At 37.7% G+C, this 20,463-nt stretch overlaps 1 protein-coding gene across 1 annotated transcript; it reads right to left on the minus strand.

Annotated features, from left to right (window-relative positions):
• Nucleotides 1-1,368: 1,368 nt before the first annotated feature.
• LOC136209860 (probable protein phosphatase 2C 68) lies at nt 1,369-4,535 on the minus strand. Its single transcript, XM_066001466.1, has 4 exons — nt 3,843-4,535; nt 3,190-3,554; nt 1,931-2,167; nt 1,369-1,837 (listed from the first exon to the last, which is right to left on the minus strand). Exons 1-4 carry the CDS (start codon nt 4,156-4,158, stop codon nt 1,592-1,594), a joined length of 1,164 nt encoding a protein of 387 aa, XP_065857538.1. The 5' UTR covers nt 4,159-4,535; the 3' UTR covers nt 1,369-1,591.
• Nucleotides 4,536-20,463: the final 15,928 nt, after the last annotated feature.

Below are 20,463 nucleotides of genomic sequence, written 5' to 3' on the forward strand. Positions count from 1 at the left end.
CATGCCTTGGGTCGAATTTACTAATGGCCAGACTCCCCCCCCCCCCCCATGACATACCCCTCCACTTAGATGATCAACGTCCTCGTTGATTGAGTTGGCTTCTTAAGAGAAGATCTTCACATTCCCTCGAACAACAACAGAGGTTCCGTACAAGTCGACCACTCACATGATTTGCAAACTGATCTCCGCTCGCTCGGAACTTTGAGTCAATTTTCTACCATCATTTTGCTGCTTGCCAATCTTCGATTTACGAAGAACTTACCCGAAAGATCCTTCCTCCTTAGTAATTGCAAAAGAAAATTTCTCAAAGTCGGAAGGGTTCGGAGCTCCTCGTTCTTGTTGTGCCGGCAACTGCTCAGTCGGCAGCGGCATATTCATGACAGTTTTAGAGGGGGACGACATGTAAGTTGGAAGAAACCCTATTCTTAAACCTTTTCTTGTTAAATGTTGATATCTTATTATTCCAATTACTGAAACAAGAATATCGAGCTTTAGAGGACAGGCTGTTTGGGAACTAATGAGTTAGAAGACTCGCGATTGATTCTCATCAAAGCTTGGGCATCTTAAAATAAACCATGAACCTTGGATGTGTTCAAATTGCAACAGCATGGACTTCTTTAGGGACTGGACTGTAAAGGAATCAAACAAATGTGGGCTGCAAGGTTATGTAGTTATTAGACTTACTAAATACATTTATTATCATTATGTTTTCTTCATGCAATTGCAAAATAATTACATGCTACTTTCCACTTTCTTTTATAATAATTCCAATGTATGTTCTTGTGAAGACAATAATATACTTTCTCAAGAAAAATATGCTGCAATTTATACACATAATTCCAAATAAATATGCAAGTGACATCATAAAAGGTAGTTTAAATAAAATGATCTAATAAATTTATTACACAAATCATTTCTTAATGTCATGGCAGGAATTCAGGTGACTGACTCCTCAAGACTCTACATACTCCTCAAAATTAAGCTAGATTTGAACTACAAAAGCAAAATTGCATGTTTTAAACAAACTTAGAAAAATATATCGTCTATATTGGATTTTGTAGTTAAATACAAACTCAATGAGTTAATTAACCATCCCGAACTTTAATTTGTCGGAACCAGTGGGCCGAAACTATCCATAATAAGATAGTTCCAACGTCTGGGAGGGCCGAAACCATCCATGGTAAGGGTGGTTCCAGCAGCCGGGGTGCCTGGCCCCCTCAGTCTCCGCCCTTGACGCCATGGCAGGACAGATCCCCACAACCTCTGATGGGGATTCCCCATCTCTGAAGTGATTGGGGACGAAGTGAGGAATACATCCCCGTCTCCGCCCCGCTGCCACCCCTAATAACATGAGAATGAAATAGAGCATTCAGCATTAACACAGAGATTTATTGAAACGTGATCGTGTATGAACTTTACAAACCTGAGCGTATACAACATTCCACCATGTTAGAACAAAAAATTCTGCAGCTTCCCTTGTGAGGATTATCATCTTTGACTAATTAAGAAATAAAACTCGGACTAGATTACACTTGGAAACATTTGTTTTTCGCATGATTTTTGAGTAGTTCAAACAGATTACATACTGCCCTCAATTTCCATAGAGAATGTTAAAATTTGATGGACCAACTGTATCCACAAAACCCCGTATCGATAGCTCCGGCACAGATGTACTTTTACTCAGCATGTCATGTTCTATAAAGATCACGGCCACTGTAATGTCGTCGTGATGAAACCGTCTGCGCCCCTTGCCAATCTGCTTCAGCTCTTCGTACCCCATCCCCGCCTTCCTAGCTGCTGCCTTTAAAGCTGTCCTAATGAGTCTTCTTGCAATTCCCTAACATTTCAAGGAAGATAACAAGCAGATAAGGAAATTGAAGTTCAATAACGTAAGAAGAATAATCATATACATTAATGAAATAATACATACAGCACGCGGATAATTATACACGGTCTCCACTGCTGCCTGGTTTGTCATGTGTTCCCAAAGTCCGTCTGATGCAAAAATGAAAAATTTATCATTCGGTCGTAAAACTCTTGCACATATTGATGGATCTGATGATAGCACAGGGCGGCGAATGGGCTCAGGAAGGTGGAATCGCGGAAATGAAGGATCAAGAGAAAACTCTGGCTTCTTCAAGTATGCATCACCTATAGACCTAGATACCTAATATCAATGCATCAAAATAAATTCAATAAAACAACAAATATAATGCAACCGATAAATGCCAAATAAATTCTATCGCATGTCCTAGACACAACAAGTAGGGTCAGATATATGGATTCTTAACCGAATTAAAAATATATTAATAGATGGATGATATTTATTTATCATCAAAAGGCAAGTAACAAATTCAACATTGAGCATGGCCCGAATTGATACTGCTGATTAAAAATTGATAGGACATGAATTGTAAAGGATTTTCCTTTTCATGGACAGTCAAAACTCCCAAAAGGAACTAAAGCAAGGGAAGAATCATTAGCCAACAAACTTCAGTTCCAAACATCTCTAACAAATATCAACCATGAACTAATTTTTCCAACTGTTTCTCTGCTGATAGTCAAGAGTTGAAAACATAACTGTAGCCATTATAATACTAAGCGACAAGAGTTTGTCACAGAAAATACTCTTCGCCACGTTCTCCAAATTCTAAGAAACAAAATAAAAGACAACCTGTGAACAGAACCCTAAGAATCTCTATGAATATCTCCAATCACTGTGCAATTACCAACTCTATCATTTGATATCTCTTAAGAACTTTTTGTCTGATATACAAAAGTTACCTGGAAAAGCACAAGGGCAGTTGGAAAAGGAGGTACAGAGAAACAAAAGTAGTAGGAAAAAAGAGATGCCCATCTGTATAATCACTATCCCAACTTCTTCACACAAGGCAAGCATGACAATATTTGTCCATCAAACATGTATTCAATGCAAGTGACATGAGATTTTCCAAACTGTTTTAGTGAAAAATAATTTATTAGTAAGTAGTTTTTCATTTGCGCAAATGAAGATAAACAATTAAACAATTGAAGCACATCTAGTATATGTCACGTGAAATTACATTTGCAGTAATTTTAAGAAGCATTCAAATGGGTGTTCGTTTTAATATTGACAAAAAAAGGTTTAATCCTTGAGTGAATTCAACATTGAAAGAGTTAGCAGAAGACAATGTGAGAAGAGATGAAAACCTGAATGATTCCTTTGATGCGCCAAACGCCTTGTTTCATGACTACAATATGTGAATCATCAGGATGCATAGATTTGAGTTCTTGTCTAACCTCTTCCAAACTAGCATTATGATCCTTAGTCAACTGCTCTGCTACTACCTTATTAGATCTACCTAAACACCCCATTACAGCACGAGAATCACCGAGATTAGCAACGTATAATGTCCCTCTCCATATAACTCCAACCAAACAACAAGATCCAACTGCTGCCATTAATGGCTTTATTCCACAAGTCCTACGCACAAGAGTAAGAAATCCAGACTCAGTTGCAGAGAAAGCACCTCTAAGGATTTCTTCACAAATGTTTCCTCGTTCTTTAGCAAGCCCTACAAAATATAATGCAAGCAGAGATAGATAAACTTCAGAACTTCTAAAGAATTGCTAAACTCCCACTATGAAAATTGAATTTCCCCTAATTTCTTTTATCTTTTATCTTTTATCTTCAGTATCTCAAAACATATCAATTCAGCCGCATACAAACAAAATTACAGATTAATTTCCCAATTGCCCAAAAAGTCAATTACATAATGCCGTTTCAGAATCGTCCAGATGGCAAATGAACTTCAAATTGCATACGCATAAAACCAAAACAGAAAGGGGGAAAAAACACTTACTCATGAGATGTTTAAAGAGATTATCGCAAATGAAGCGAGAGGCTTCGGGCCCACCATGGCCATCATAGACACCAACAAAAGTGGCGTCGCGTCCAGTTTCCACTTGGCTATGGTCTTCAATGATTTCATTGGCTTGAACCACAGCGAAAGAGAATTCACCATAAGAGTGTTTTTCAAGGTCTCTAGACCAGAGAAGAGAATCGGCAATGGAAGAATCTTCATCATTATCACTGTTATTATCATCCTTGTTCATACGGGCATATCGACTGACCGGTTTCCAGCACGCCATTGCAATCCTTGCCAGCCACGAGAACATCCCTCATTTCCTTCCAAGCAAAACCCTCTTTCCGAAAAAGAAAAGCCCAAAACAAGAATCCCACACACAAAAAAAAAAAAAAAAAACACTAAGTTAAAGAATACGATTGGGAATTTGGATGGAGATTGAAGTGAGTAAAGAGAATGAAAGTCAGAAGTTGCAGATAAAATCGGGTAAAAGAGGAATGAAATTGAAGTGTGGAAGAAAGAATGCAGAAAAAATTGGAATCATAGTGCAGAAAGAGAGTAAGATTGGGAATTGTAGAAAGAAAAACTAATGAACATAATGTAGGAGAGAGAAAGGGAACATCTGGGCTTTGAGTAGTTGAGGGAGAGAGAGAGAGAATAGAGTTGCAGAAGAAGAGCGGTGAGAAGAGAAAGTTGACAATGCGTGAGCGTGAGACTTAAAAAAAAAAAAAAAACTCTTTTCTTTTCTTTTTCTTTTTCTTTTCTCTTTCTTTTCTTTTCTCTTCCTTTTCTTTTATTTTTTTAAAATGAGTAGTTATATTATGGAAAAAAATATTAAATATTCTATTTTTTTTTGGTAGAAATATTAAATATTCTATTGATTTTATAAAATAATTATTATTTCTCCTGAACAAGATTGGTAGCCTTGTTGGGAAAGTCCACCATGTTGATAAGACTACCATTGGGGCAGTGAGAGGCAAGTTTGCCAGGGTCTGTATCGATATTGATCTCGCTAAGCCTCTTCTTTCTCAGTTCTGTACTCAAAACAAGGTCTATCATATTGAATATGAAGGTATACACAACATCTGCTATGAATGTGGTATGTTTGGCCATACCCTTGAGGGTTGTCCTAAGAGGAGGAAGCACGTGGAGGAGTTGGTGCAACCTATCATAGGCGAAGCTGAGAAGAGTCAAGGGGAAGTAAGGAGCTTTGGCCCATGGATGCTTGCCAAGAGGCCAGTGAGAAGGAAGCCACGGGCTAATGTTAATGCTAATCATTCACCAGATATCAGTACGAAGATGACTACTCTCCAGATTGCTCCTGAGATCAAGGTCAGACCCCCGGATATTAAGAAGGGGATTGAGACTGGAGTGGACTCAGCTTCGGGTTCCGGGTCAAGGTTCGGTGTTTTGTCTATGGAGGAAGATCAGGACTCGGATCCTTCTGATAAGCAGATTGATTTAAGCATGCCTGGTCTGGAGTCGGTAAAGCATGCCTCTAGTCTGGGTAATTCTATTAATCCTCTCTTTGTCTCTAATGCTTCTGCTAAAGGCAAAGAGATTCCCCAGTCTATCCTGTCAGCTGGGAAGGGTTTGAGTAGGGAGGCGAGTACTCTACATCCTCCTGTTGATGCTCCTATTGGTAAGACTATAGGAGTGAGTAAGTTAAACATGAAGAATCCCAAAGGGAAACCTAAAAAGAACCTTCATGGTTTGAATTCTTTGGATAAAAGGGGTCCTTTTGGGACCGCCTCTAGGCTCTCCGGAGCCCCGAACAAATACCTGATCTAGGGTTTGGGCCTGCGTCTGTAGTCTCCCCCTCTGATGGACTTCTTCGTTTGGAATGTTAGAGGTGCGGCGAGCAAGGCTACCCGCATTCATGTCAATGATCTCATTAAACAGTTTAACCCTTCCTGCTTTGTCCTTCTTGAGACCAAGGTTAGTGGAGCCAAAGCACATGAGGTGGTTAGAAAGTTTAAGAATTGGAATTGCGTCAGGTCGGAGGCTACTGGCCGGGCAGGGGGGATTTGGCTCTTTTGGAAGCCAGGTCAAGTCAATATTGATATTGTTACTATGGACAGTCAATTCATCCATAGTAAGGTATGTTACCCGGGTAATAAACCCTTCTTTATTACCTTCGTCTATGCTAATCCTGTTTCGACTAACCAAAGAAGGCTGTGGGAGATCCTTCATTCTTTTAGCTCTAACATGGTGGAGGCATGGTTGGTTGCCGGGGATTTTAATGACATTGCCCTCTTGAGTGATCAGAGAGGAGGGGGTAATCATTATGTGAACCGGTGTCTTAATCATAAGCAAAGTATGGATATGTGCGGGCTTTCGGACCTGGGTGCTGCTGGCCACAAATTTACCTGGAAAAGGAATAGTGTGTTTGTTAGGTTGGATAAGGTGTACGCTAATGTTGCAGCGATTTATAGGTTTTCTGAGGTCAAGGTACTTAATCTCCCTTTCCGTCACTCAGACCATTGCCCTATCCTCATTAATTTGGTCAAAGGAAATCGGCTGAAAGGTAATAGACCTTTTAGGTATCTGGTGGCTTGGGAGTCTCACCCCGAGTTTAAGGATTTCGTTAAAAGCAATTGGCATCCCCACTCTGATGTTCTCCTCGCTACTGAGGAATTCAGGAGGAATGTGGCTGTTTGGAATAAAAATACTTTTGGTCATATTATCAGAAGGAAGAACAAACTCTTGAGGAGAATGGAAGGTGTTCAGCGTTGCTTGGAGGTTCGTTTTGATCATAGCCTGAATGGTCACCTAAGAGCTCTTCAGAACGAGTTGGAAGCTGTGCTTAGACAGGAAGAGCTTCTGTGGTTCCAGAAATCTAGGAAGGCTTGGATTCAAGACGGGGACCGGAATACCAGGTTTTTCCACCTCTCAGCGATCATTAGGAGACAGCGAAATAGGATCGAGGCTATTAAAGACGCCAGTGGTGAGTGGATTTTTGAGGAGGAGGACATTCGGCGCCTTGCCCTTGATTTCTACAAGGACCTGTTCAGAGAGGAAGCTGTGGACCTAGAGAGTGCCCACTCTGGCATTTCCTTTCCTCGTTTGGGGGAGGATGCTATTAATAATGCTTTCCATCCCATTGAGCTTAAAGAGATTGATCTGGCCTTCTCCAGCATCGGTTCCACTAAGGCTCCTGGTATTGATGGTATCCCCGCTAGTTTCTATCATAAACACTGGGACACTGTTAAAGAGGGTATATACAGCTTTATGTTAGGTGTCTTTGGTGGTTCGAACGATATCAGTTTGGTTAATAAAACCCTCCTTGTCTTGATTCCTAAGGTTGCCAAGCCTTCTTCCTTTCTCCAGATGAGACCCATCAGTCTTTGTAATGTCTTGTATAAAGTTATTACTAAGATTGTGGCTAATAGAATCCGGAAGATCCTTCCGGATATTATCATCCAAAATCAAGGGAGCTTTGTTCCTGGAAGACAATTGATGGATAACGTTGTTATTGCCCAGGAGGTTGTCCATTCTATGAAGATTAAGAAAGGCAAGAAAGGGATCGTGGCTCTCAAGCTGGATCTGGAGAAAGCCTATGATAGGTTGAACTGGAGCTTTCTTCTGGATAGTTTAGCCAAAGCTGGTATCCCGGAGAACTGGAGGAATTTGATTGGAAAGTGTATCTCCTCTCCTGTTTTCCAGGTTATGATCAATGGGGATATGTCGGATGAGTTCTCTCCATCGAGGGGTATTCGTCAAGGGGATCCTATGAGCCCCTTCCTTTTTGTTATTGCCATGGAAAGATTGTCTCACCTGATCCAAGAGGCGGTGAGCAAAAGGACTCTCCACCCTGTTTCCATCAACAGACATTGCCCCCTTGTTACCCATTTACACTTTGCTGATGATGTCATGCTTTTTGTGGAGGGTAATGAGGAACAAATTAAGGCTGTGATGGATATCCTCGACTGCTTTTGTGAGGCTTCTGGCCAGAAGATTAACATCCATAAATCCCGTATGCTTTGTTCCAAGAATATGGATAATAGCTTGTGTAGAAGACTGAGTGAGATGTTTGGCATTCCCCTGACTCAATCGTTTGGGAAATACCTTGGGGTCCCTCTTCATAGTGACAAGGTGTCCAAAGCCTCTTTTAAAGACATTTTGGACAAATCTAACGGTTTGTGTGCTAGCTGGAAAGCTAATTCTCTTTCCCTTGCAGGTCGCCTTACTTTAATCCAGTCTATCAACTGCGTTGCTCCAAATCACATCATGCAAGCCTGTAAGCTCCCTGAGCCGGTCCTCAACGACCTTGATAAAATTAATCGGCGTTTTCTGTGGGGAGAGTCTGGGGATGGGAGGAAGATTCACCTGGTCCCTTGGAAGGAAGCCTGCCAGCCTAAAAGCAGGGGGGGTCTTGGTATAAGGCAAGCTAAGGACAATAATAAAGTCCTGTTAATGAAGCTTCTTTGGAGAATGTGTCAATCCCCCTCCTCCCTTTGGGTTCGTCTTCTGTGCGGCAAGTATAGGAAAGATAGAATCTTTGGTGGCCCGAAGGAGAGGGTTGTCAGCTGTTCCTTCCTCTGGAAAGGGCTTAGTGCTGTTTTTGCTGAGTTCTGTACGGGGATTGGCTTGGAGGTGGGTAATGGGAGATCCATTAGTTTCTGGTATGACACCTGGATTGGTGACAAACCGTTGATTGAGGTGTGCATCGCCCCTCCGCCGAATGATCTCCTCTCCTGGAGAATTGCTGATGTGGTGGACTCAGAGGAAGACTGGATCTGGTCTAAGTTCGACTCCTTTTTTAGCCTGGAGACCCTCCTTAATATTAGAGGTGTGAAGATTAGTAATCAGGAGGAGGATAAGGACAGACACTGTTGGGCCTTGACTAATAATGGTTCTTATTCTTGCAAATCGGCCTATGAAGCTTTTACCCCTAATAGGGCTGATCCTCCCTTGGAAATTTGGAAGTCCATTTGGGCCCTCAAAGTCCCCTACCGCATTAGGAGTTTCCTATGGCTGGGAGTCAAAGACAGGCTCCTCACGAATGCAGATAGACACAGAAGGCACTTGGCTGTATCTGGTGCCTGTAGCAGATGCAGCGGCCATGTGGAAACTTTGTGCCATGCTTTGAGGGATTGCCCGAATAGTAGAAAGGTTTGGGAAGGGGTCCTTCCTCACCACATCCTTCCTTCCTTTATGGGGTTCTCTGATATTGAGTGGTTCTCTGAAGGCGTTAATGGGAATTTGTTGGCCATTATGGAGCACGGGGCTATTCTCTTCGCTATTATTTATCACCAAATGTGGAAATGGAGGAATGAAGAGTTATTTGCTGAGAAGACTGTCTTTATTCCTGACCTCCGGTTTTACTTCTCGAAAAAACTCTCTGTTATTACAAAGAGTTTTGAAGGAGAGCCCCTGGTTCACCCCTCCCCGGTTAAAGAGGTCCAATTAGTTGGTTGGAGGAAGCCCAGGGAAGGGGTTGTCAAGTTGAATACGGATGGCTCCTGCCTTAGTAATGGCAGAATTGCTGCTGGTGGAGTTCTTCGGGATGCTGGTGGCGCCTGGCTGGCTGGGTTTACCCATAACTTAGGTACGGGCTCCTCCTTTACTGCGGAACTCTGGGGGATCTTGTCTGGCATTAAACTCGCCATTCGCATGGGTGTTAAAAGACTTTCGGTGGAGTCTGACAATTTGGAGGCTATCAACAGGATTTCGGATAGACAGGTTGTTTGTCTTAAGAGTCAGAATCTCATTAAAGCCATCTTGAGGCTTCGTCCTGCCTTCGATTCTCTTACCTTCTCCCATATTTATAGGGAGCAAAACCGCGTGGCGGATCGCTTGGCAGCTGCTGGGCATGGGGGGATGTTAGGTGTTTCTACCCTTTCCGTTCCTCCTTCTTTTCTGTTACCTTCTCTTCTTGAGGATAGGATTGGGGTCAGTCTTCCTAGACTGATCCCGGGTTAGGTTTTTGTTTGTTTGTTTTTTTTCTTCCCTTCTTACCAAAAAAAAAAAAAATTATTATTTCTTTTATTTTTTTAAATGAGTAGTTATATTATGGAAAAAAATATTAAATATTCTATTGATTTTATAAAATAATTATTATTTCTAAACATACAATTTTTTCTTACAAAAGTATAAAAACATCTAAAAGCTTAGCAATAAAAAAACATCCAATAAGTTTTGAAATTGCATAATCACCCCGTTTTATTCTCTTCTATCTTTTTCAATAGATCCAATTTGTTACTATTTAATTAAAGATAAAAAAAAAAGAAACTTGTCTTTTTTCTTTCTCATTCGCCATTTTATTCTTCTAGTTTTTTTACTTTGTTCATTAAGTTTTTTCTTGTTGGTTTTCATATATCTTGTTGTATCTCTTAATCTGTATGATATGTATTTGTTGTTCATCATCTCTTCGTTTGTACCTTTTCCTCGTTAGCAATGACGGAAATAGTAGATTTACAGGATTGCGAAAGAAACGATTCAGATCTGAAAATATTGAGTGGTTTAAATGAAGAAGTCAAGATCACAGTTGCTTTTCTACGAATTTGGAGTGGCGAGCAGTATATGTTCAATTTGTTGTTTGTTTTAATGGTACATTTAATGACTTTTTTACTCTTTGTAGTTTATTTCTTATCTTCGTAGACCATGTATTAGATATAGAATATGCTTAGGTAAGGTTTTATTCCTTACTGTTTTCATGTTATCATTGTACTCGTATTATCTAATGAAATTTTAGCATTTTGATAAAAAAAAAACATCTAATAACTTTAAGATACTATTGAAAAACCTTGTTTTCCCTCATTTTCTTCTTAAAAAAATACTATTTCGAAAAAAATAAAAAATATATATAAATTACTGAATTTTAAAATTATTAAATGATGTAATTATTTAAAATACTTCAAAAAATTGAGTCTATAATAAATTTAATGATATTAAGCTTTTTAAAATAAATGTAAATTGAAAATTTATGAAAAAGAAATATATATTTACAGTTAAATATTATTTATATAAAATTTAAAAATATTGCAATTTACAAAGTTTAATTAAGATTTTAAATTAAATATTTTTTTGAAGAATTAAATTAAATATATTAACTTAGTAGAATATGTGATTTTTTTTATTTAACTAAAATATTTAATTAGTTATAAAAAAAGTATATTCATATGTAGTGTTTTTTTATCTTCTCCAATGAGAAGTTAATTTCTAAACCCTAACTTTCTTTATTCATCGTCAATGTCAATTCTTCTATTTTCTAAATCTCCTTTTCATCGTCCGAGTCAATTCCCTACTTTTCTTCCATTTTTTTTTAAAAATTGTTCCCCTATGATTATCCTAAGCTGAAACTGTCGTGGACACATTGGACTTGGTAAAAGTCCACGAGCCCTTCGTCGTGGACTCTATTCAGAAAAAGTTCATAAAGTTTATAAAATTCTTGGCTTAAACAGCGTTTTTACAATTGACTATGTAGGTCAAGGGGGTAGTAAGGCACTACTATGGAAGGAATCAACCACAGTTGAAATCATCTTTTCTTCTCAGAATTACATAAATGTTGTTGTATATATAATGAATATCCTAGATTGGATATTGACTGGCTTTTATGGTTTCCTAGAAAGGAATCAGCGCAGAGAATCTTGGAACCTTCTTCTATCACTCAAAGATAATTCACCTACGACATAGTGCTGTGTTGTGGACTTTAATGGCATCATCAGTCACGACAAAAAAAAGGGAAGGTCGAAAACAATCTAACTTACTGCTATTTGGATTAAAGGAAGCTATCACTGATTGCGAGTTGTACTATGTTCCTCTTAAATGTCACCAATATACCTAGGAAGGTAGCTGGGGCTCTTATCGATGGATACAAGACAAACTTGATAGAGCTCTAGTGAATTGTCATTGGTAGGTACACATTTCTAACTTATGTTTACACAATCTGGCGATTGGTACTTCTGATCATACAACCCTCTTTTTCGAGCTTCGACTCTAAGTATGTTGTCTGGTTATAAAATGGTTTCGGTTTGAAAACTCATGGCTTTGAGAAGACTTTTGTGCTACTATGGTGCAACAAGCTTGGACTAGTCGGGGATTGAGTTCTATATCATAAAATATCACCGCATGTTCTTCTGCTCTTCAGTGTTGGAGTACACGTATTGAGGGGAACTTCAAAAAGTCTTTAGTTGAGATGCGATTTCAAATGAACAAATTTCAAAGTTGTCAAAATCATTTTGAGAGTGAGCATACAGGAAAGCTTCTCCAGAATATGTGAGGATATTGAAACAACAAGAATATTTATGGAAGCAGCGAGAAAAACTATTTTGGCTCCAAGACGGAATTCCAATTCCTGATACTTTCATACACATGCTTCAGCAAGACATAATCAGAAAAATTCCAATGAGTTGAGGAATTCCAATGGCGATATGTGCGGATGGGGAATGAGGCTTGAGAATACTTTAGCAGATTATTTTCAGTCGATTTTCACTAGTATAGGTAACAATGATTCTGATATTATTTCTATTATTCAGCCAAAAGTTTCAATAGCCCAAAACGAAGAACTGCTCCTTCCTTTTTTGTCTTCTAAGGTAAAGGAAGCTTGACTCTCGATGCACCCTAATAGAAGTCCCAACCCAGTTGGTCTTAACCTTACATTCTACCAACATTTTTGGAGTGTTGTATGCTCTAATGTTGTTTCAGTTTGTCTATCCATCTTGAATTAGGGACAAATACCCCCAAATCTGAATGGCACGCTTATTGTGTTAATCCCTAAAAAGTAGGCAATTGAAATTGTTTCTAATTTGCACCCTATAGTTGGGGAATCATCATGAAAATCAAACGAAGCGCAGTGGAATGTTACCGTTTAAAATTTCTAGAATATGTTTGCTTGTGTTAGATTGCCCCATATTAAATCTAAAAAAAAACTCTAATGATAGATTAGAAACTTATGGGTATTATTTCTTCTAGAGATGGCTGAAGAAATCCACAAGTCGTATGAATTGCTCCGGAGTCATGTGCACCAACACTATGGGGATGAGCCGGTGCTAACCGAGTAAGAACGGTGGTCGAAAGAGAGCAAGAGGCTGCTCTACTATGCTGGCCAAAAATTTCAGTATGTAGGCTAGAGTTAGAATTGTTCTTTTAACGAGCCTTCATATACTAACTCAAATTAGGTTCTCAATGATTCAGTTAATTTCAAATTGATCCTAAATTAATTCAATCTCATAAATAAATCTCCAAGAGAATTTATTTAATTCAATTGACATCAATTAGTCAATTAGAATAACTAATTAATCTTTATAAATAAAGCCCCAAAGAATTTGATTGAATTATCAGTTCCATTAATAAATTACTCGATGTAATCTAATTAATCAATTGGCCAATTAATTACATTTGGAAGTTTATTAATTAACTATAATCAATTTGTAGTGCTAACTTGATTAACTTGTTATTAAACAAATAATCAATTAGTCCCTTAAGTTAATTAATTAACAATTAATTAACCTAATTTTGCTGATTAAATACATAACATGTATTTATTACTTAAGCTTCACCCCAGCAGGTGTGTGTGCACGACTCTAGGGATCCATCCTCAGTCAGCCATGGGCCTAAAGCCCACTAATCGTAAGTGGGTTCTAGCAAACTATTACAGCCCCCCAACTGATACGAATTATTTCAGCCGTCTCAAGAAGATATGAAACCCAGTAGATGTTCTCTTAGTACCTCTTACCAATTGCATATTGATATTATAAATCAGAGACATGATGGCTATTATTCTCTATATGGTTTATTATATTTCTTGATCAGATAAGTAAACTACTTATCAGGGTATGGTCATACGCTTTCTCAGTTCCACTCATCAAGTGACTAGTGATATCAACTCACTATTAGGTGAGTGGTAATTTCTTCACTTCACTTATCCGTAACAATATGTTCACTGATTCACCTAATATACTCGTATTTGACATCCTGTTATGGACCTTTTAGGCACATATCAAAGTAAAATAGATTCCACATCATTTACTATAATAAAATCAGGTCTAGAGATAATAAAGTTCAACATATAGAAAGATCAATGACATGTCCACCATGAATCTTTCTAGAGTGGATCGATCCAGTCTCGTATTGACTACATCAACACGTACCTACATCCATATTTTACTATACAAGTATTTCGGCTGTATCTTCAACACTACTGCACAAATACTGAATGTATAAGTATTTGGTTTTATTCATTCCTACGAATAGAATAGACCTCAGATAGATTAATGATTAACAATCAATGGATACTTCATTCAGGTTTATAGCACAAGATATAAAGAGAATGAATTAATACCTTTATTCATGTAACACTTAAACAATGTATTCCAACAATATATATAATGTTCAATACAAAGTATAAAATCAATGCCTAAGAACTAGGGCACACCAACACCTATCACCGTATGCAATATCGTGTTCAATATTCTTTCCAAAATGCTTACGAATAGGCTTAAGCAAATACTACCCTCAGTCATCTCCAACAATCAGAGTGCCTTTCTTTCTAATCGACTTATAACCGACAACATAATTATTGCTTATGAAATTATGCACAAGCTTACGGGTGTACTAAAAGGTAAAGTGGGCACAACAGCATTCAAACTTGACATGAGCAAGGCATATGATCAGATTGAATGGGATTTCTTGAGAAATATGCTGATAAAACTAGAATTTAGTTTTATGTGGGTAAATTGGCTCTTGATGTGTGTTACATCAGTATCTTATAAAATTATACACAACAAAAGAGAGATTGGTCTCATCATTCCTTCCAAGGGACTAAGATAGGGAGACCCATTATCCCTGTTCTTATTTCTTATATATATCGAGTGTTTCTCGGCTCTCCTCTCTAACAAGGTACAGTTTAGACTTATCCAAGATTGTAAAATAGCAAACTCGGCTCTAATTATCTTGCATTTGTTTTTCGCACACGTCAGTCTCTAATAGGGGTCAAAAACCCCTATCTTTGGGTACGGTTTTTAGCGTAATTTTATGAAAAAGCGAGCAATTCTCGCATTTATATGCTTTTGTGTGAGTTAGTTAGAAATTGTATATGTTCTATTTACTTTTCGTTGTTTAGGCTCGTTTTCTGATTATTTTAGGCAAATATGGCCAAATTAGCATGTACGTTAAATTTTCCTTATCTTTTATGGCTAATTGGTCCGTTAAAAGTCGCACCAAACAGAGTATTTACTCAAAACAAGCGATTGGCGGGTCAATTTAGCCTCGGAACTAATGTTATTTGGAGTTTACGTGCGTGTATAGGTTAAAACAGGAACTTCGGGCGAAAATTGCGTTTCGGGACATCCGGCAGTCATGCAAGGCGTTCTGGGCATTCCCGCTCGTCGAAATGGCCTTTTTAGGGCCAGATCGGCGAGCTGCGCCTCGGGAATCAGTCAAAAGACTGATTCACGGTCCCACGACGCCACGATCGACCCCACGTCTTCCCACCTATAAAAGGAAATGAATTAGGTCAGAAAGAGGGCCCGAACCGCGACTATAAATAGGACTTTCATACTGTAAATTAGATATCTTTTATTCTTGTAATTATTTTAGCTTTCACCCTTGAATAATCTGTTGAAACACCTTTCCACAAGATTTTGATTTGACAAAATCATCCATGATTAAGAGGCAATTAAATTTAGATGCTTTGATTTAATTGTACTAATATGTTTGTTAAATATTGAGTGCAAAAAAATATATAAAGTAAAGACAGGACAAAAGACAGCACAAACGAAGCTGAATAGAAAGGAACTCAGCATGACAGAATAGAAGCTGAGTGGAGTTAAAATTCTGAAACAAAACGAAGCTGACTAAAGCTGAAGACTTATTCAGGAGCGGTTAAACAAAACGGAGCTGACCTTGAAGGAACTCAGCATGAACCGTGAATATTTGAAAAGAACAAACAAAGCTGAGTAACAGTCAGGACAGCATGAAGGATTCGTTCAAAGACAAAGTCTGCAAATCTTCTGCACCAATAATTGGAACCTCGAAGACACCTAAAAGACTAATTTCGAGAGTCATGGGACGTTGGATTATTGGAAACAGACAACTGGCACAAATAGACAAACCAGACGCTAGAAGACAAACCTGACGCCTGAAGAAAACAGAAATTGGGAATGGAGGTGCAGTTTGAAGCTTTCCAGAAATTGTTCCCCAAAAGAGCCGTTTTGATGTTAACGGTTAGGACAATTCAAAACGATCAAATCTACAGATTTCCTTCTATAAAAGGACAATCGAAAAACATGGATATGCACTAAAGCATCGAAAGAAAAATACAAGAGAGAAAGTTTCAAAAGCACTCAAATACAAAAAGAATCTTACACCAACGTTTCTATTCTATGTGTAAAAGCTAGATTGAGTTGTAATCATCTAAAGTGTTCTTTAGTTCAAAAAGGAACAAGTCTGTGATCAATAGGAATATTGAGAGTGTAAAGCTGAGTGCTTGGTTGTAAGCATTTCAGTGGTAGAGAAATCTAGGTGCTGGGTTGTAGCACTTGGTAGGAGTTGAGTAGACGAATAGAGGAAGGTACTCTTGCATATTCAACTGCCTTGTAATTGGTTTGTGCTCTACCTTTAAAGAGCTCAGTATTGGATTCAAAAAGCTCGGAGGACTCTGGGGACTGGACATAGGCAGAGAGGCCGAACCAGGATAAGTGATACTGAGTAATCTCTAAACTCTCTCTTATAACTGCATGTGTTGTTTGCTTTATTTACTCAGCATATAAATTGCCTAAGCTGCTCCTGAGTAAGTAAGTGGTGCTGAGTTGGAAGCTGAGCTCCAAGAGTGTCAATTTCTAACTATCAAGAAAACTACTTTGGTCAACATCTGACTGAAGCTGTCCTGTGATATATCTCACCAAGCTGACCAAAGGCTGAGTTAACAAACTCTCAAAAATAACTTCAGTCAGCCTAATTAAAACGCAAAAATTTATATTAGTTCCTAACCCCCCCCTTGGAACTAATTACCATGGACCAACATAATCCTCTCCACCTCCTCCATCGCCTTCAACCTCCATTGAAGAACTTTCGAAGCTCCGTTCACCGAGGATTATTCAAGGTCCGTCTTTAAGTCCAAGGAAGCCGGCTGCAGGGTAGACAGGTTCCCTGAAAGGGATTTTCTCATCTATTTCATCTAATCATGTTTTTATCCCTTGATACAGTCTATGAATCCTAGGTTAATTGTATCCGCGTAACAATGCTCTTCATCTTTAATAATATTTTAGCTCTTATTTTGTTCAATGGTTTATTTGTTTAATCTTTGTCTTACGTTTTATTTGATTGGTTTAACTCATTCAAAAGCCCAAAAATCCAGTTGGCACATATTGTGAGCTGAATCTGACCTAGTCAGAGCCTAGGAGATTGACGACCTCTTAGTTGATTAAGCCCAAATTGCTAAGCCTTAGACCTAGTTTCGGCCTTACAAGGGAATCACGCACTAGGGACTTCAGAAGGGTAAGTAGGGTTAATCGCCTCGAACACAAGTGACTTAGATTAGGTTTTTAATCAATTGACCTAATAATCTATCTTCATTATTATTGTTTCACACCATGTTCCTTCGGGTAATTGCATTAGTGAAAGATCACATAGGAGTAGTTTAACTTAATTAGGAGTAGAATAACTTAGTTAGAATTAGAATAACTTAGCTAGGAGTAGAATAATTCAACTAGGAGTAGATTAACTTAACAAAAACAAACTCAAAACCCACACAGCCTAGATAACACCTGAGACCCAGTAGTTCGGTACTTGCAGGAATAAATCTTGTGGATTCGATACCTGAACTTGTCCAGATTATTACTTGATAACGACAGGGTACACTTATCCCTTAGTCGGCCTCGGCAGAGAACGACGTCGTTGAGGCGCGTCAGTCTCCTATTTTTAGGGGCTCATTGATAGCAACAAAGATTATTAAGTCTTGCCTACGTATTTACGAGAAAGCACCAGGTTAGTGCATAAATCTTCAAAAAGCCTCAATCCTTTACAGCAGCAACACAGATAATGATGTTAAAAACTCTTATTAACATCGAACTTCAGGTTAATGAAGTTACTGATCTTGGTATTTATTTGGAAGCTTCGATTGCTGTTGGTAGAAATAAAACTCAGACATTCAATTTCATCAAAGACCGCATTTGGAACATAATTCATAATTGGATATAAAAGTTTTTGTCTTGAGCCGAGAAAGAGATTCTCATCAAATCAGTTCTTCAATCAATCCCAACTTATTTGATGAGTGTTTTCTTAGTGCCTTCGGATTTCTATAATGACGTCCATAATCTTCTAAATAAATTTTGGTGGAGTTCATCTAGTTCTTCGGGTTCGAGTATACATTTGAAAGAATGGAGTAAATTCTGTTTGCCAAAAATGGATGGGGGATTGGGATTCCACAAGTTGTATATGTTCAATCTTGCATTGCTAGCAAGTAAGGTTGGCATATTTTGCAAGATCCGAGTTCCTTTGTTTCGTGGGTGCTTAAGGCAAGGTATTTTTGCTTTTCTAGTTTTCTTTCTGCTAATCTTGGGCACAACCCTTCCTTTATCGGGCGAAGTATTCTAGCAGGCAGGGATCTTTTGTTGAAGGGAGTAATCCGCAAGGTGGGCTCTGGAATTGATATTCACATTTGGTATGATCCCTGTTTACCAGATGTAGCTAACCCATATATTACATCCCTTATCCCTCCATTTTTACCTACGGGCCTTGTTAGCGATCTGTTCTATAATAGAGGAAATTGGTATCCTCATATTCTATAACTTTTCGACATTAACAATTAAAAGTAAAATGGGGTTTTGGTTTGTAGAATGCAATGAATAGAAAATAAGAAGTAATAATAAAATAACAGAAATAATTAAATAGATGATAAATATGTATGAGAAATATTCCAACCAGAGGTGAGGTTCGAGTCTTGAATTGAATAATTGATCATTGATCATAAAAGATATAAATTTCAACCCTTCAAATAAATTAGTCATGGTTATTAAAAATTATTAACAACCTATCTCTTCTTACTGACTGGACAATTAAGAAAAGTACGTTAATTTTCCCTAATCAATCAAACAATCCCAAACAAGCTTTGGAATTTAATTTGATTAAAAGCATTAAAGTATGAAAGAGATACTAACTTCACTCAATAATCACTAAAGCATTATTATTTAAAGCATATCAATTCCATTCACAAAATAGGTTAAAAGTTTGTCCATAATTAACTATATCGTTTGCTACTTGCACTAGATGAATTAAACGATTACATATTTAAATATCTAATTAGTGAAACAATCACAAGTAAGTAATCAAATCAATGATTCAATTAAAGTATGCTATGCGAACAAGAACAAAATAGAAATCAATTACTTGAAATAGATGAAAAAGATGAAGTACAAAATGGTCTCACAATTAATTGTTCAAGACCTAAAAACCTTTAACTAAGAGGTAGAAATTTGTTCATCATGGAGGAAGAAAAGTATGCAAAAGATGGAGAAGAAAGATGACGATTCTTGGTTCTTTGTCCTTTCCCAATTGATAGAACATGATTCCTAAAAACTAGTGTAAGACTTAGCTAAGTAAAAGAAAACCTCAAAGAAACAAACCCTAATTAGGATGCAATAGCCATCCTAATAGAGGTAAAATATCTTACTAAATAGTAAAATAAATATATTACAAATGGTAATAGTAATAAAAAGAAAGTCTTGCAATCATAACTAAATACTTAAACTCGGATTGGTCTTTACCCATGGGCATGGGTTAGGACAAATCAACATTTTAGTGCAAAATCACCTTCTTCAGCATGGCTTAAGCCATGAGCAGTGCCTTAAGACTTGGCAAATTTCTCCAATTTCACTTTAAACTTTATAAAATTAGCATTTTAATCTCCAATTTAAATTAAATCTCCAAAAACACGTATAAAACATAAACAAAGTAAATATGCATCTAAATGATAAAACTAACACTAAAACAATAGGGATACAAAAATATATATAAATAACAACTCATCAACTACGTTGAGGATAATCGAGAGAGGAAACGACTGACCTATGAACTAAGAGTGAGTGTAGTTGTGTGTAAGAGTGATAGATGGGGGTAGCATAGAGGGTAGAAAGAGGACATCATTTCGTCGTCTTTTCTATTTCTCTATTTTAGGGCTAGACATCTAACTGTCTATTTATAGGGATAGACTAAGGCAAACCATAACCTCTTTTTCTCTCTATTGGATTGGACCCATTCCATCTATAGGTGGGCCTTTTATTCGCCCAAACTCGAATAAGTCTAACAGTTGAGAATAAAAATGTATAAACATTACTTTATTTATTTTTTATTAAAACAATACTTTATTATTGACTATATATTACACTATGTGTAATAAAATTTTAATAATATTTATTAGAAGTGATATATGGGTATTTTATTGAAATATGTGGCCTAGGAACTCCCTACTTTTTGTATGAGTATGTTTCTGCTTCATACGTCCATTTGTGACGACCTACAGAAAATGATGAAATCCTTCTGATGGGGTACAAAAGGAAAATGGTCAAAAGAACATCCACTGGTTCAGTTGGCCCAATATGTGTCATAGTAAGGATACGGGTGGGCAAGGGTTTCGAGATCTCCACAAGTTCAATCTTGTCTTATTGGCTAGGGAGGG

The sequence above is a fragment of the Euphorbia lathyris genome, chromosome 10 (genome assembly GCF_963576675.1).
Source record: "Euphorbia lathyris chromosome 10, ddEupLath1.1, whole genome shotgun sequence".
In the NCBI taxonomy this organism is placed as follows: domain Eukaryota; kingdom Viridiplantae; phylum Streptophyta; class Magnoliopsida; order Malpighiales; family Euphorbiaceae; genus Euphorbia; species Euphorbia lathyris.